This window comes from Crinia signifera, chromosome 6 (genome assembly GCF_055691185.1).
Source record: "Crinia signifera chromosome 6, ASM5569118v1, whole genome shotgun sequence".
NCBI classification, from domain to species: Eukaryota; Metazoa; Chordata; class Amphibia; order Anura; family Myobatrachidae; genus Crinia; species Crinia signifera.
This window is the reverse complement of record NC_139222.1, coordinates 9116117-9132353: the sequence shown is the minus strand read 5'-3', so window position 1 is coordinate 9132353 and position 16237 is coordinate 9116117. Positions and strand designations below refer to the sequence as shown.

At 52.4% G+C, this 16237-nt stretch overlaps 1 protein-coding gene across 1 annotated transcript in view; it reads left to right on the top strand.

Annotated features, from left to right (window-relative positions):
* The window catches only part of LOC146009912 (uncharacterized), a 30171-nt gene extending 16358 nt beyond the window's left edge, over positions 1-13813 (top strand). Inside the window, exon 8 of the mRNA XM_083150535.1 lies at positions 12920-13813. Coding sequence (XP_083006661.1) covers positions 12920-13541 — 622 coding nt within the window. The 3' untranslated portion in view covers positions 13542-13813. The remainder of the gene's footprint in view (positions 1-12919) is intronic.
* Positions 13814-16237: the final 2424 nt, after the last annotated feature.

Here is a 16237-nt window from a genome sequence, read left to right as displayed (position 1 = left end):
AATGAAATGTATGATTGCAAATAAATTAACAGTCACCATGACTTATCCTCAGGTGACCTTCCTCAAGTATATACATAGAAATTTTAAATGCTTCTCGAATCTTGACACAAATTGAACAACTAGACTCCAACAAAATGGCTGCCACTCCCCTAGTACCAAACATCTTTTTGCAAAGCGTTAACCACGCCCCCATGGCGTCTATTGGTCTGCGCTGTCCTGCAGGAACTAAATGACATTTTAAGTCAGCACAGGGCACACATTTGTCCTCAGTGCAGGGGAGCGGCGGACATTTTGTTGTGGTGCAGGTATTCTATAGAAAGGAGACGATAAAGCCGCTCTTACACCCCATTGTTCCCCTCGTTGTCGCCCTGACGTCTCTAGGTAAGTATAGAGGTGTAATCTGTACCTCAGAGATCTACAGCAATACGACAGGCTTTTCATCCAGTAGGTCGGCGGCCATTTTCTCGTGTATCTGAAGCAATACAACATGAGGCGAGCAGCTATTCTAATGTGAAGAGTGCTTTCTGGAGGGGGTAATGATCCTATGCATGCTGTTACTTATGGGTGCATTATATGGTTGTAGTGTATAGATATATACAATTATGTTTCCTATAGATTCACCAGTCCATCTTCACTATCCTGACCAACTTCCTTTCCCATCCCATTCCCTACTCCATGTCCCCCCGATCATTCCTAATCCCTCCTCCCAGACCCCGGCCCTCTCCCACCTCCCCTAATCCCTCCTCCCAGACCCCTCTCCCACCTCCCCTAATCCCTCCTGCCAGACCCCTCTCCCACCTCCCCTAATCCCTCCTCCCAGACCCCTCTCCCACCTGCCCTAATCCCTCCTCCCAGACCCCTCTCCCATCTCCCCTAATCCCTCCTCCCAGACCCCTCTCCCACCTCCCCTAATCCCTCCTGCCAGACCCCTCTCACACCTCCCCTAATCCCTCCTCCCAGACCCCTCTCCCACCTCCCCTAATCCCTCCTCTCAGACCCCTCTCCCACCTCCCCTAATCCCTCCTCTCAGACCCCTCTCCCACCTCCCCTAATCCCTCCTCCCAAACCCCTCTCCCACCTCCCCTAATCCCTCCTCCCAGACCCCTCTCCCACCTCCCCTAATCCCTCCTCCCAGACCCCTCTCCCACCTCCCCTAATCCCTCCTCCCAGACCCCTCTCCCACCTCCCCTAATCCCTCCTGCCAGACCCCTCTCCCACCTCCCCTAATCCCTCCTGCCAGACCCCTCTCCCACCTCCCCTAATCCCTCCTCCCAGACCCCTCTCCCACCTCCCCTAATCCCTCCTCCCAGACCCCTCTCCCACCTTCCCTAATCCCTCCTCCCAGACCCCTCTCCCACCTTCCCTAATCCCTCCTCCCAGACCCCTCTCCCACCTCCCCTAATCCCTACTCCCAGACCCCTCTCCCACCTCCCCTAATCCCTCCTCCCAGACCCCTCTCCCACCTCCCCTAATTCCTACTCCCAGACCCCTCTCCCACCTCCCCTAATCCCTCCTCCCAGACCCCTCTCCCACCTTCCCTAATCCCTCCTCCCAGACCCCTCTCCCACCTCCCCTAATCCCTACTCCCAGACCCCTCTCCCACCTCCCCTAATCCCTACTCCCAGACCCCTCTCCCACCTCCCCTAATCCCTCCTCCCAGACCCCTCTCCCACCTCCCCTAATCCCTACTCCCAGACCCCTCTCCCACCTCCCCTAATCCCTCCTCCCAGACCCCTCTCCCACGTCCCCTAATCCCTCCTCCCAGACCCCTCTCCCACCTCCCCTAATCCCTCCTGCCAGACCCCTCTCCCACCTCCCCTAATCCCTCCTCCCAGACCCCTCTCCCACTTCCCTAATCCCTCCTCCCAGACCCCTCTCCCACCTCCCCTAATTCCTACTCCCAGACCCCTCTCCCACCTCTCCTAATCCCTCCTCCCAGACCCCTCTCCCACTTCCCTAATCCCTCCTCCCAGACCCCTCTCCCACCTCCCCTAATCCTTACTCCCAGACCCCTCTCCCACTTCCATAATCCCTCCTCCCAGACCCCTCTCCCACCTCCCCTAATCCCTCCTCCCAGACCCCTCTCCCACCTTGCCTAACCCCTACTCCCAGACCCCTCTCCCACTACCCTAATCCCTCCTCCCAGACCCCTCTCCCACCTCCCCTAATCCCTCCTCCCAGACCCCTCTCCCACCTCCCCTAATTCCTACTCCCAGACCCCTCTCCCACCTCCCCTAATCCCTTCTCCCAGACCCCTCTCCCACCTTGCCTAATCCCTACTCCCAGACCCCTCTCCCACTTCCCTAATCCCTCCTCCCAGACCCCTCTCCCACCTCCCCTAATCCCTCCTGCCAGACCCCTCTCCCACCTCCCCTAATTCCTACTCCCAGACCCCTCTCCCACCTCCCCTAATCCCTCCTCCCAGACCCCTCTCCCACCTCCCCTAATCCCTCCTCCCAGACCTCTCTCCCACCTCCCCTAATCCCTACTCCCAGACCCCTCTCACACCTCCCCTAATCCCTCCTCCCAGACCCCTCTCCCACTTCCCTAATCCCTACTCCCAGACCCCTCTCCCACCTTCCCTAATCCCTCCTCCCAGACCCCTCTCCCACTTCCCTAATCCCTACTCCCAGACCCCTCTCCCACCTCCCCTAATCCCTACTCCCAGACCCCTCTCCCACCTCCCCTAATCCCTCCTCCCAGACCCCTCTCCCACTTCCCTAATCCCTACTCCCAGACCCCTCTCCCACCTTCCCTAATCCCTCCTCCCAGACCCCTCTCCCACTTCCCTAATCCCTCCTCCCAGACCCCTCTCCCACCTCCCCTAATCCCTCCTCCCAGACCCCTCTCCCACCTCCCCTAATACCTCCTCCCAGACCCCTCTCCCACCTTCCCTAATCCCTCCTCCCAGACCCCTCTCTCACCTCCCCTAATCCCTCCTCCCAGACCCCTCTCCCACCTCCCCTAATCCCTCCTCCCAGACCCCTCTCCCACCTCCCCTAATCCCTACTCCCAGACACCTCTCCCACCTCCCCTAATCCCTCCTCCCAGACCCCTCTCCCACCTCCCCTAATCCCTACTCCCAGACCCCTCTCCCACCTCCCCTAATCCCTCCTCCCAGACCCCTCTCCCACGTCCCCTAATCCCTCCTCCCAGACCCCTCTCCCACCTCCCCTAATCCCTCCTGCCAGACCCCTCTCCCACCTCCCCTAATCCCTCCTCCCAGACCCCTCTCCCACTTCCCTAATCCCTCCTCCCAGACCCCTCTCCCACCTCCCCTAATTCCTACTCCCAGACCCCTCTCCCACCTCTCCTAATCCCTCCTCCCAGACCCCTCTCCCACTTCCCTAATCCCTCCTCCCAGACCCCTCTCCCACCTCCCCTAATCCTTACTCCCAGACCCCTCTCCCACTTCCATAATCCCTCCTCCCAGACCCCTCTCCCACCTCCCCTAATCCCTCCTCCCAGACCCCTCTCCCACCTTGCCTAACCCCTACTCCCAGACCCCTCTCCCACTACCCTAATCCCTCCTCCCAGACCCCTCTCCCACCTCCCCTAATCCCTCCTCCCAGACCCCTCTCCCACCTCCCCTAATTCCTACTCCCAGACCCCTCTCCCACCTCCCCTAATCCCTTCTCCCAGACCCCTCTCCCACCTTGCCTAATCCCTACTCCCAGACCCCTCTCCCACTTCCCTAATCCCTCCTCCCAGACCCCTCTCCCACCTCCCCTAATCCCTCCTGCCAGACCCCTCTCCCACCTCCCCTAATTCCTACTCCCAGACCCCTCTCCCACCTCCCCTAATCCCTCCTCCCAGACCCCTCTCCCACCTCCCCTAATCCCTCCTCCCAGACCTCTCTCCCACCTCCCCTAATCCCTACTCCCAGACCCCTCTCACACCTCCCCTAATCCCTCCTCCCAGACCCCTCTCCCACTTCCCTAATCCCTACTCCCAGACCCCTCTCCCACCTTCCCTAATCCCTCCTCCCAGACCCCTCTCCCACTTCCCTAATCCCTACTCCCAGACCCCTCTCCCACCTCCCCTAATCCCTACTCCCAGACCCCTCTCCCACCTCCCCTAATCCCTCCTCCCAGACCCCTCTCCCACTTCCCTAATCCCTACTCCCAGACCCCTCTCCCACCTTCCCTAATCCCTCCTCCCAGACCCCTCTCCCACTTCCCTAATCCCTCCTCCCAGACCCCTCTCCCACCTCCCCTAATCCCTCCTCCCAGACCCCTCTCCCACCTTCCCTAATCCCTCCTCCCAGACCCCTCTCTCACCTCCCCTAATCCCTCCTCCCAGACCCCTCTCCCACCTCCCCTAATCCCTCCTCCCAGACCCTTCTCCCACCTCCCCTAATCCCTCCTCCCAGACCCTCTCCCCTGCTCCATGCAGCTAACCCCCCATGTCCCACCTATACAGTGGTCGACATGGGTTTTTCATGTTGCGCTCGGCACTCTGTTATATTCTCCCACCGCGCCCTAGTAAATGGTAGTGTGTAATATACCGCCTGTCATCACAAGTCTGCTAAAATAATTATCGTGAAAAACCTGTCGACCTTCCCATTGTCAACATAATGCATGTGTCAACCTTATGAACATGTCGACCTAAAGCCATGTCAACCTTTTTTCAGGTGTTGACCTAAGCCCTATCGACCCAATGCATGACGAGCTAGTGACTGTATACCATATAGTAACATTGGGGATGTGACCGGAGAGGTGACTGCTGGGAATGGGACGTTATACAGTAACACCGGGGGATGTGACCGGAGAGGTGACTGCTGGGAATGGGACGTTATACAGTAACACCGGGGGATGTGACCGGAGAGGTGACTGCTGGGAATGGGACATTATACAGTAACACCGGGGGATGTGACCGGAGAGATGACTGCTGGGAATGGGACGTTATACAGTAACACAGGGGGATGTGACCGGAGAGGTGACTGCTGGGAATGGGACGTTATACAGTAACACCGGGGGATGTGACCGGAGAGATGACTGCTGGGAATGGGACGTTATACAGTAACACCGGGGGGATGTGACCGGAGAGGTGAGTGCTGGGAATGGGACGTTATACAGTAACACCGGGGATGTGACAGGAGAGGTGACTGCTGGGAATGGGACGTTATACAGTAACACCGGGGGATGTGACAGGAGAGGTGACTGCTGGGAATGGGACGTTATACAGTAACACCGGGGATGTGACAGGAGAGGTGACTGCTGGGAATGGGACGTTATACAGTAACACCGGGGGATGTGACCGGAGAGGTGACTGCTGGGAATGGGACGTTATACAGTAACACCGGGGGATGTGACTGGAGAGGTGACTGCTGGGAATGGGACGTTATACAGTAACACCGGGGGATGTGACCGGAGAGGTGATTGCTGGGAATAGGACGTTATACAGTAACACCGGGGGATGTGACCGGAGAGGTGACTGCTGGGAATGGGACGTTATACAGTAACACCGGGGGATGTTACCGGAGAGGTGACTGCTGGGAATGGGACGTTATACAGTAACACCGGGGGATGTGACCGGAGAGGTGACTGCTGGGAATGGGACGTTATACAGTAACACCGGGGGATGTGACCGTAAAGGTGACTGCTGGGAATGGGACGTTACAGTAACACCGGGGGATGTGACCGTAAAGGTGACTGCTGGGAATGGGACGTTATACAGTAACACCGGGGGATGTGACCAGAGAGGTGACTGCTGGGAATGGGGCATTATACAGTAACACCGGGGGATGTGACCGGAGAGGTGACTGCTGGGAATGGGACGTTATACAGTAACACCGGGGAATGTGACCGGAGAGGTGACTGCTGGGAATGGGGACATTATACAGTAACATCGGGGGAGGTGACTGCTGGAATAGGACAGTATACAGTAACACCGGGGGATGTTACCAGAGAGGTGACTGCTGGGAATGGGACGTTATACAGTAACACCGGGGGATGTGACCGGAGAGGTGTCTGCTGGGAATGGGACATTATACAGTAACACCGGGGAATGTGACCGGAGAGGTGGCTGCTGGGAATGGGACGTTATACAGTAACACTGGGGGATGTGACCGTAAAGGTGACTGCTGGGAATGGGACGTTATACAGTAACACCGGGGATGTGACCGGAGAGGTGACTGCTGGGAATGGGATGTTATACAGTAACACCGGGGGATGTAACCAGAGAGGTGACTGCTGGGAATGGGACGTTATACAGTAACACCGGAGATGTGACCGGAGAGGTGACTGCTGGGAATGGGACGTTATACAGTTACACCGGGGGATGTGACTGCTGGAAATGGGAGGTTATACAGTAACACCGGGGGATGTGACCGGAGAGGTGACTGCTGGGAATGGGACGTTATACAGTAACACCGGGGGATGTGACAGGAGAGGTGACTGCTGGGAATGGGACGTTATACAGTAACACCGGGGATGTGACCGGAGAGGTGACTGCTGGGAATGGGACGTTATACAGTAACACCGGGGGATGTGACCGGAGAGGTGACTGCTGGGAATGGGACGTTATACAGTAACACCTGGAGGATGTGACCGGAGAGGTGACTGCTGGGAATGGGGCGTTATACAGTAACACCGGGGGATGTGACCGGAGAGGTGACTGCTGGGAAAGGGGCGTTATACAGTAACACCGGGGGATGTGACCGGAGAGGTGACTGCTGGGAAAGGGGCGTTACACAGTAACACCGGGGGATGTGACCGGAGAGGTGACTGCTGGGAATGGAACGTTATACAGTAACACTGGGGGATGTGACAGGAGAGGTGACTGATGGGAATGGGAGGTTATACAGTAACACCGGGGGATGTGACCGGAGAGGTGACTGCTGGAAATGGGACGTTATATAGTAACATTGGGGATGTGACCGTAAAGGTGACTGCTGGGAATGGGACGTTATACAGTAACACCGTGGGATGTGACCGGAGAGGTGACTGCTGGGAATGGGACATTATACAGTAACACTGGGGGATGTGACCGGAGAGGTGACTGCTGGGAATGGGACGTTATACAGTAACACCAGGGGGGATGTGACCGGAGAGGTGACTGCTGGGAATGGGACGTTATACAGTAACACTGGGGAATGTGACAGGAGAGGTGGCTGCTGGGAATGGGACGTTATACAGTAACACCGGGGGATGTGACCGGAGAGGTGACTGCTGAGAATGGGACGTTATACAGTAACACCGGGGGATGTGACCGGAGAGGTGACTGCTGGGAATGGGACGTTATACAGTAACACCGGGGGATGTGACCGGAGAGGTGACTGGGAATGGGACGTTATATAGTAACATTGGGGGATGTGACTGTAAAGGTGACTGCTGGTAATGGGACGTTATACAGTAACACCGGATGATGTGACGGAGAGGTGACTGCTAGGAATATGACGTTATACAGTAACACCGGGGGTTGTGACCGGAGAGGTGACTGCTGGGAATGGGACGTTATACAGTAACACTGGGGGATGTGACCAGAGAGGTGACTGCTTGGAATGGGACGTTATACAGTAACACCGGGGGATGTGACCATAAAGGTGACTGCTGGGAATGGGATGTTATACAGTAACACAGGGGGATGTTACCGGAGAGGTGACTGCTGGAAATGGGACGTTATACAGTAACACCGGGGGGGATGTGACCAGAGAGGTGACTGCTGGGAATGGGACGTTATACAGTAACACCGGGGGATGTGACCGGAGAGGTGACTACTGGGAATGGGACGTTATACAGTAACACCGGGGGATGTGACTGGGACGTTATACAGTAACACGGGGGATGTGACCACAGAGGTGACTGCTGGGAATGGGATGCTATACAGTAACACCGGGGGGATGTGACTGGAGAGGTGACAGCTGGGAATGGGACGTTATACAGTAACACTGGGGGATGTGACCGGAGAGGTGACTGCTGGGAATGGGACGTTATACAGTAACACAGGGGGGATGTGACCATAAAGGTGACTGCTGGGAATGGGACGTTATACAGTAACACTAAGGGGATGTGACAGGAGAGGTGGCTGCTGGGAATGGGACGTTATACAGTAACACCGGGGGATGTGACCGGAGAGGTGACTGCTGAGAATGGGACGTTATACAGTAACACCGGGGGGATGTGACCGTAAAGGTGACTGCTGGGAATGGGACGTTATAAAGTAACACCGAGGGATGTGACCTGAGAGGTGACTGCTGGGAATGGGACGTTATACAGAAACACCGGGGGGATGTGACCGTAAAGGTGACTGCTGGGAATGGGACGTTATACAGTAACACTAGGGGATGTGACAGTAGAGGTGGCTGCTGGGAATGGGACGTTATACAGTAACACCGGGGGATGTGACCGGAGAGGTGACTGCTGGGAATGGGACGTTATACAGTAACACTGGGGGGATGTGACCGGAGAGGTGACTGGGAATGGGACGTTATATAGTAACATTGGGGGATGTGACTGTAAAAGTGACTGCTGGTAATGGGACGTTATACAGTAACACCGGATGATGTGACCGGAGAGGTGACTGCTGGGAATGGGACGTTATACAGTAACACCAGGGGATGTGACCGGAGAGGTGACTGCTGGGAATGGGTCATTATACAGTAACACTGGGGGATGTGACCAGAGAGGTGACCGCTTGGAATGGGACGTTATACAGTAACACCGGGGGATGTGACCGTAAAGGTGACTGCTGGGAATGGGACGTTATACAGTAACACCGGGGGATGTTACCGGAGAGGTGACTGCTGGAAATGGGACGTTATACAGTAACACCGGGGGGATGTGACCAGAGAGGTGACTGCTGGGAATGGGACGTTATACAGTAACACCGGGGGATGTGACCGGAGAGGTGACTACTGGGAATGGGACGTTATACAGTAACACCGGGGGATGTGACTGGGACGTTATACAGTAACACGGGGGATGTGACCAGAGAGGTGACTGCTGGGAATGGGACATTATACAGTAACACCGGGGGATGTGACCAGAGAGGTGACTGCTGGGAATGGGACGTTATACAGTAACACCGGGGGATGTGACCGGAGAGGTGACTGCTGGGAATGGGACTTTATACAGTAACACCGGGGGATGTGACAGGAAAGGTGACTGCTGGGAATGGGACGTTTTATAGTAACACTGGGGGATGTGACCGGAGATGTTACTGCTGGGAATGAGACGTTATACAGTAAAACTGGGGGATGTGACTGCTGAGAATGGGGCATTATACAGTAACACCGGGGGATGTAACTGGAGAGGTGACTGCTGTGAATGGGATGTTATACAGTAACATCGGGGGATGTGACCGGAGAGTTGACTGCTGGGAATGGGACATTATACAGTAACACCGGGGGATGTGTCTGGGTGATGACTGTATCATTGTGTGTGTCAGGTTCCTATAAGGTGTGAGGATGTCACTGTCTATCTCTCTATGGAGGAGTCAGAGTATATAGAGGAACACAGGGGTCTGTACAAGGACGTGATGATGGAGAATCACCGGCCCCTCACATCACTGGGTAAGAGGATACATTTATTGTACAGGGGAGAGCAGGTATGGGGGTCCCATATATACTGTATATACACCCAGCATATGCTAATCAAATGTACTCAGTCACTGTGTGTCTCCTACAGATGGGCCCAGTAACAGGAATACCTCAGAGAGATGTCCCCGTCCTCTGTATTCCCAGGATAATCACATATATACAATGTCCTCAGTCACTGCGTGTCTCCTACAGATGGGCCCAGTAACAGGAATACCCCAGAGAGATGTCCCCGTCCTCTGTATTCCCAGGATAATCACATATATACCATGTCCTCAGTCACTGTGTGTCTCCTACAGATGGGCCCAGTAACAGGAATACCCCAGAGAGATGTCCCCGTCCTCTGTATTCCCAGGATAATCACATATATTCCATGTCCTCAGTCACTGTGTGTCCAGTAACAGAAATACCCCAGAGAGATGTCCCTGTCCTCTGTATTCCCAGGATAATCACATATATACAATGTACTCAGTCACTGCGTGTCTCCTACAGATGGGGCCAGTAACAGGAATACCCCAGAGAGATGTCCTCGTCCTCTGTATTCCCAGGATAATCACATATAAACCATGTCCTCAGTCACTGCGTGTCTCCTACAGATGGGCCCAGTAACAGGAATACCCCAGAGAGATGTCCCCATCCTCTGTATTCCCAGGATAATCACATATATACAATGTCCTCAGTCACTGTGTGTCTCCTACAGATGGGGCCAGTAACAGGAATACCCCAGAGAGATGTCCCCGTCCTCTGTATTTCCAGGATAATCACATACATACCATGTCCTCAGTCACTGTGTGTCTCCTACAGATGGGCCCAGTATCAGGAATACCCCAGAGAGATGTCCCCGTCCTCTGTATTCCCAGGATAATCACATACATACCATGTCCTCAGTCACTGTGTGTCTCCTACAGATGGGGCCAGTAACAGGAATACCCAAGAGAGATGTCCCCGTCCTCTGTATTTCCAGGATAATCACATACATACCATGTCCTCAGTCACTGTGTGTCTCCTACAGATGGGCCCAGTAACAGAGATACCCCAGAGAGATGTCCCCGTCACCTGTATTCCCAGGATAATCACATATATACAATGTCCTCAGTCACTGTGTGTCTCCTACAGATGGGCCCAGTAACAGTAATACCCCAGAGAGATGTCCCCGTCACCTGTATTCCCAGGATAATCACATATATACAATGTCCTCAGTCACTGTGTGTCTCCTACAGATGGGCCCAGTAACAGGAATACCCCAGAGAGATGTCCCCGTCCACTGTATTCCCAGGACCACACAGAGAAGAATCACAGTGTCCCACAGGAGGATCAGGTAGGTGGGACTAATGAGGGTCTCACCAAATAAGTCACTCTACAATATATGATCTATGAATATTTTATTCATCTATTTAGTTTGAAGATCTTATAATTATTAAAGTCGAAGATATAAAAGAGGAAGAGGAGACGTATGCAATAGGTGACCAGCAGTGTAAGGAGGAGGAAATCCCTACAGATATCAGCACAGGTGAGTAATAATCACTAATTTGTTTTGTCACTGCGCTAATCTCTTACCGCAACCCCTCTTCTGTCACTGCCCTAGGTGGTCAAAGTCCAAGGCAGTGGTCAGGGCCCATAGCTATCAATGGTGGTCAAAGTCCAAGGCAGTGGTCAGGACCGATAGCTTTCCATGGTGGTCAAAGTCCAAGGCAGTGGTCAGGGCCCATAGCTATCAATGGTGGTCAAAGTCCAAGGCAGTGGTCAGGACCGATAGCTTTCCATGGTGGTCAAAGTCCAAAGCAGTGGTCAGGGCTGATAGCTATCAATGGTGGTCAAAGCCCAAGGAAGTGGTCAGGACCAATAATTATCCATTGTGAAAGTCCAAGACAGTGGTCAGGACAGATAGCTATCAATGGTAGTCAAAGTCCAAGGAAGTGGTCAGGTCAGATAGCTATCAATGGTAGTCAAAGTCCAAGGCAGTGGTCAGTATCAATAGTTATCCATGGTGGTCAAAGTCCAAGGCAGTAGTCAGGAAAGATAGCTATCAATGGTAGTCAAAGTCCAAAGCAGTGGTCAGGGCCGATAGCTATCCATGGTCAAAGTCCAAGGCAGTGGTCAGGACAGATAGCTATCAATGGTAGTCAAAGTCCAAGGTAGTGGTCTGGACCAATAGTTTTGTATGGTGAAAGTCCAAGGCAGTGGTCAGGACAAATAGCTATCAATGGTTGTCTCAAAATCCAAGGCAGTGGTCAGGACCGATAGCTTTTCATAATGGTCAAAGTCCAAGGCAGTGGTCAGGACATATAGCTATCAATGGTGGTCAAAGCCCAAGGTAGTGGTCAGGACCAATAATTATCCATTGTGAAAGTCCAAGACAGTGGTTAGGACAGATAGCTATTAGTGGTGGTCAAAGTCCAAGGCAGTGGTCAGGACAGATAGCTATTAATGGTGATCAAAGTCCAAAGCAGTGGTCAGGGCCGATAGCTATCAATGATAGTCAAAGTCCAAGGCAGTGGTCAGGATTTATAGTTATCCATGTTGGTCAAAGTCCAAGGCAGTGGTCAGGAGAGATAGCTATCAATGGTAGTCAAAGTCCAAGGCAGTGGTCAGGACTGATAGCTATCAATGGTGATCAAAGTCCAAGGCAGTGGTCAAGGTAGGTGATAGTCAGTTGTGGATAGAATCCAATTGGGAAGACAGGGAAGCCACAAAGCAGGAAGGTCGAGGAGCAGTCCGGGCACAGAATCACAAGACCTTGAGATACTACACTTATAGTGAGCACTGAAGTGATGTCTATCTGTGTTTACATGACCACATGTTCCTTAGCCAATAATACGTGATTCCAGGCAGTCACATGATCAACTGGAGACGAATCACCTTAAATCTAAGAAGTATCCATGGCGATCCAATTATTGATGTTTGGGGCAGGGCAGTATGTTCCTCATTTGTACACATGTCTACTGTTATTATTAAATACTAGGGTCACCTCAATCTCGTTCCCCAGGTCCAGCCTCCACTCTGTCCAGCCCTACCCCCTCTATCCTGTTCTGACACAGTCCATTCCATACATGTCTCCTGGCCCACCACTACGAGTGAATTTTCGCCAATTATACAAATATTTATTTAATTTCCAGCAGATGGCCACGAGGAACGTCTCAAGTTGTCACCAGAGTGGAAAACAGAAGATGACATCATCACAGAAGAGTATACAGGAGAGAGCCCCAATATACGTCCAGTAGTTTACAGTGACGATAAATCATCTGATACCCAGGAGGAATGTCCTGATAACTCAGTTAGTATTATACATAGTACAGGCCACATAAATACTACATTATTTTCATGTTATGAATGTGGGAAAATTTTTATAAAAAAATCTTATCTTGTCCGACATCAGAGGAGTCACACAGGTGAGAAGCCGTTTTCATGTACTGAGTGTGGCAAATGCTTTATACAAAAATCAAATCTTGTTAGACACCTGAGAAATCACACCGGCGAGAAGCCGTTTCCGTGTGCAGAGTGTGGAAAAGGTTTTATACAAAAATCAGCGCTGGTTATACACCAGAGAAGTCACACGGGTGAGAAGCCATTTCCTTGTTCAGAATGTGGAAAATGTTTTTCACAAAAAACAGCTCTTGGTATACATAAGAGAACTCACACAAGCGAGAGGCCATTTCCGTGCTCTGAGTGTGGGAAATGTTTTACAGATAATTCAGCTTTCGTCAAACATCGGAGATGTCACACAGGAGAGAAGCCCTTTCCGTGTTTAGATTGTGGGAAATCTTTTACAATGAAATCAAATCTAATTAGACACCAGAGAACCCACACCGGTGAGAAGCCTTATAAGTGCCTTGAGTGTGAGAAATGTTTTACACAGAAATCCGATCTTGATCACCATCAGATAATTCACAGAGGCGAGTGGCCGTTTTCATGTTCGGAGTGCGATAAATGTTTTAGAAAGAGATCATGTCTAGTTAAACATCAGAGCACTCATCATGGAGTAGAAACAGTTTCCGTGCCCTGATAGTGGGAAATGTTTTACACACAAAACCAGGCAGCAGTAGAAACACCACAAGGAATTGATATGTATTACTATACGATATGTTATAATTGCAATAATTTCTTTTCAAAATGTTCCATGTAACTGTACTCCTCGGGGTAGATTTAAGCCATTAGCTATGTCTGTATCATATGTACTACTTTATATTTCTTGTCTCTCTTAATTGTCTGCACTTATGTTTCCAAGTTACTATTCAGAATGACTGAAATAAAATGTAGTAAAATGATAATCATCGATTAAACCATTTTATTATATATTAGCGTTTGCCTTCTGTTTTGTTACTGCTCAGCGGAACTAATTACCTAATACTGGAGAGGTTGCAAACAACATGACCCTCGGCTCCATGATCTTAATCAACTGGCATCCTGCTTAACCATAGCAGGTAGTATTTTTGTCTTAGTGCGCCATCTACTGGTTTGACGTGTAAACTGAAACTTCAGGACTCAAGATAACCTGCCTGATTAGTGATTGATCTCCCTGTGGTGATCTCTGCATACCAAAGGGTGGGGCGACTGTCAGCAGTTAAAGGAGGCGCTGAGGCTGCTGCCCTGAACACATCTGCAGTGTCGGATTTAGGATGAACGACTTTGTGGACGGCTTTCCATAGCTCCGAAACTATGGAAAGCCGTCCGCCCCCGTTGACAGCGCCGGGCAGGGGGGAAAACCGCTCAGTGTGTATGCACTGAGCAGCTTTCCCCCAGCGATGACATCGCTGTCCGTCGCCCTGTGTGTATGGACCTTAAGTTTCTTTATTTCTGAGCGTGGTTAAGTGGGGATATCTCCCAAGTTAAGGAAGAATGCCAATATAGTCTGTCTTCCTTAATTCTAGAGAGGGGTTATGGAAAATACCACTCGCCTGATCCCTACCAGAGTTGCGGAATATTGGCGGATCTGAGGGAGGTCCAGGGCATATATCCTTCTTGAGGATAAGGAAGGTAATGTGGGAGTCAGTGGGTATTATTCCTTATATTACACCAGAAGAGAGCAGTAGTACATGTGCCTGGGTTACAGCAGGAGAGAGCAGTAGTATATGTGCCTGGGTTACAGCAGGAGTGAGCAGTAGTACATGTGCCTGGGTTACAGCAGGAGAGAGCAGTAGTACATGTGCCTGGGTTACAGCAGGAGAGAGCAGTAGTACATGTGCCTGGGTTACAGCAGGAGAGAGCAGTAGTACATGTGCCTGGGTTACAGCAGGAGAGAGCAGTAGTACATGTGCCTGGGTTACACCGGGAGAGAGCAGTAGTACATGTGCCTGGGTTACACCGGGAGAGAGCAGTAGTACATGTGCCTGGGTTACAGCAGGAGAGAGCAGTAGTACATGTGCCTGGGTTACAGCAGGAGAGAGCAGTAGTACATGTGACTGGGTTACACCGGGAGAGAGCAGTAGTACATGTGCCTGGGTTACAACGGGAGAGAGCAGTAGTACATGTGCCTGGGTTACAGCAGGAGAGAGCAGTAGTACATGTGCCTGGGTTACAGCAGGAGAGAGCAGTAGTACATGTGCCTGGGTTACAGCAGGAGAGAGCGGTAGTATATGCGGCTGGGTTACAGCAGGAGAGAGCGGTAGTACATGTGGCTGGGTTACACCAGGAGAGAGCGGTAGTACATGTGCCTGGGTTACAGCAGGAGAGAGCAGTAGCATATGTGCCTGGGTTACACCGGGAAAGAGCGGTAGTACATGTGCCTGGTTACACCGGGAGTGAGCGGTAGTACATGTGCCTGGGTTACACCAGGAGAGAGCGGTAGTATATGTGCCCGGGTTACAGCAGGAGAGAGCAGTAGTATATGTGCCCGGGTTACACCAGGAGAGAGCAGTGCCTGGGTTACAGCGGGAGAGAGCAGTAGTATATGTGCCTGGGTTACAGCGGGAGAGAGCAGTAGTATATGTGCCTGGGTTACAGCGGGAGAGAGCAGTAGTATTTGTGCCCGGGTTACAGCAGGAGAGAGCAGTAGTACATGTGCCTGGGTTACAGCAGGAGAGAGCAGTAGTACATGTGCCTGGGTTACAGCAGGAGAGAGCAGTAGTACATGTGCCTGGGTTACAGCAGGAGAGAGCAGTAGTACATGTGCCTGGGTTACAGCAGGAGAGAGCAGTAGTACATGTGCCTGGGTTACACCGGGAGAGAGCAGTAGTACATGTGCCTGGGTTACACCGGGAGAGAGCAGTAGTACATGTGCCTGGGTTACAGCAGGAGAGAGCAGTAGTACATGTGCCTGGGTTACAGCAGGAGAGAGCAGTAGTACATGTGCCTGGGTTACACCGGGAGAGAGCAGTAGTACATGTGCCTGGGTTAGACCGGGAGAGAGCAGTAGTACATGTGCCTGGGTTACAGCAGGAGAGAGCAGTAGTACATGTGCCTGGGTTACAGCAGGAGAGAGCAGTAGTACATGTGCCTGGGTTACAGCAGGAGAGAGCGGTAGTATATGCGGCTGGGTTACAGCAGGAGAGAGCAGTAGTACATGTGGCTGGGTTACACCAGGAGAGAGCGGTAGTACATGTGCCTGGGTTACAGCAGGAGAGAGCAGTAGCATATGTGCCTGGGTTACACCGGGAAAGAGCGGTAGTACATGTGCCTGGTTACACCGGGAGTGAGCGGTAGTACATGTGCCTGGGTTACACCAGGAGAGAGCGGTAGTATATGTGCCCGGGTTACAGCAGG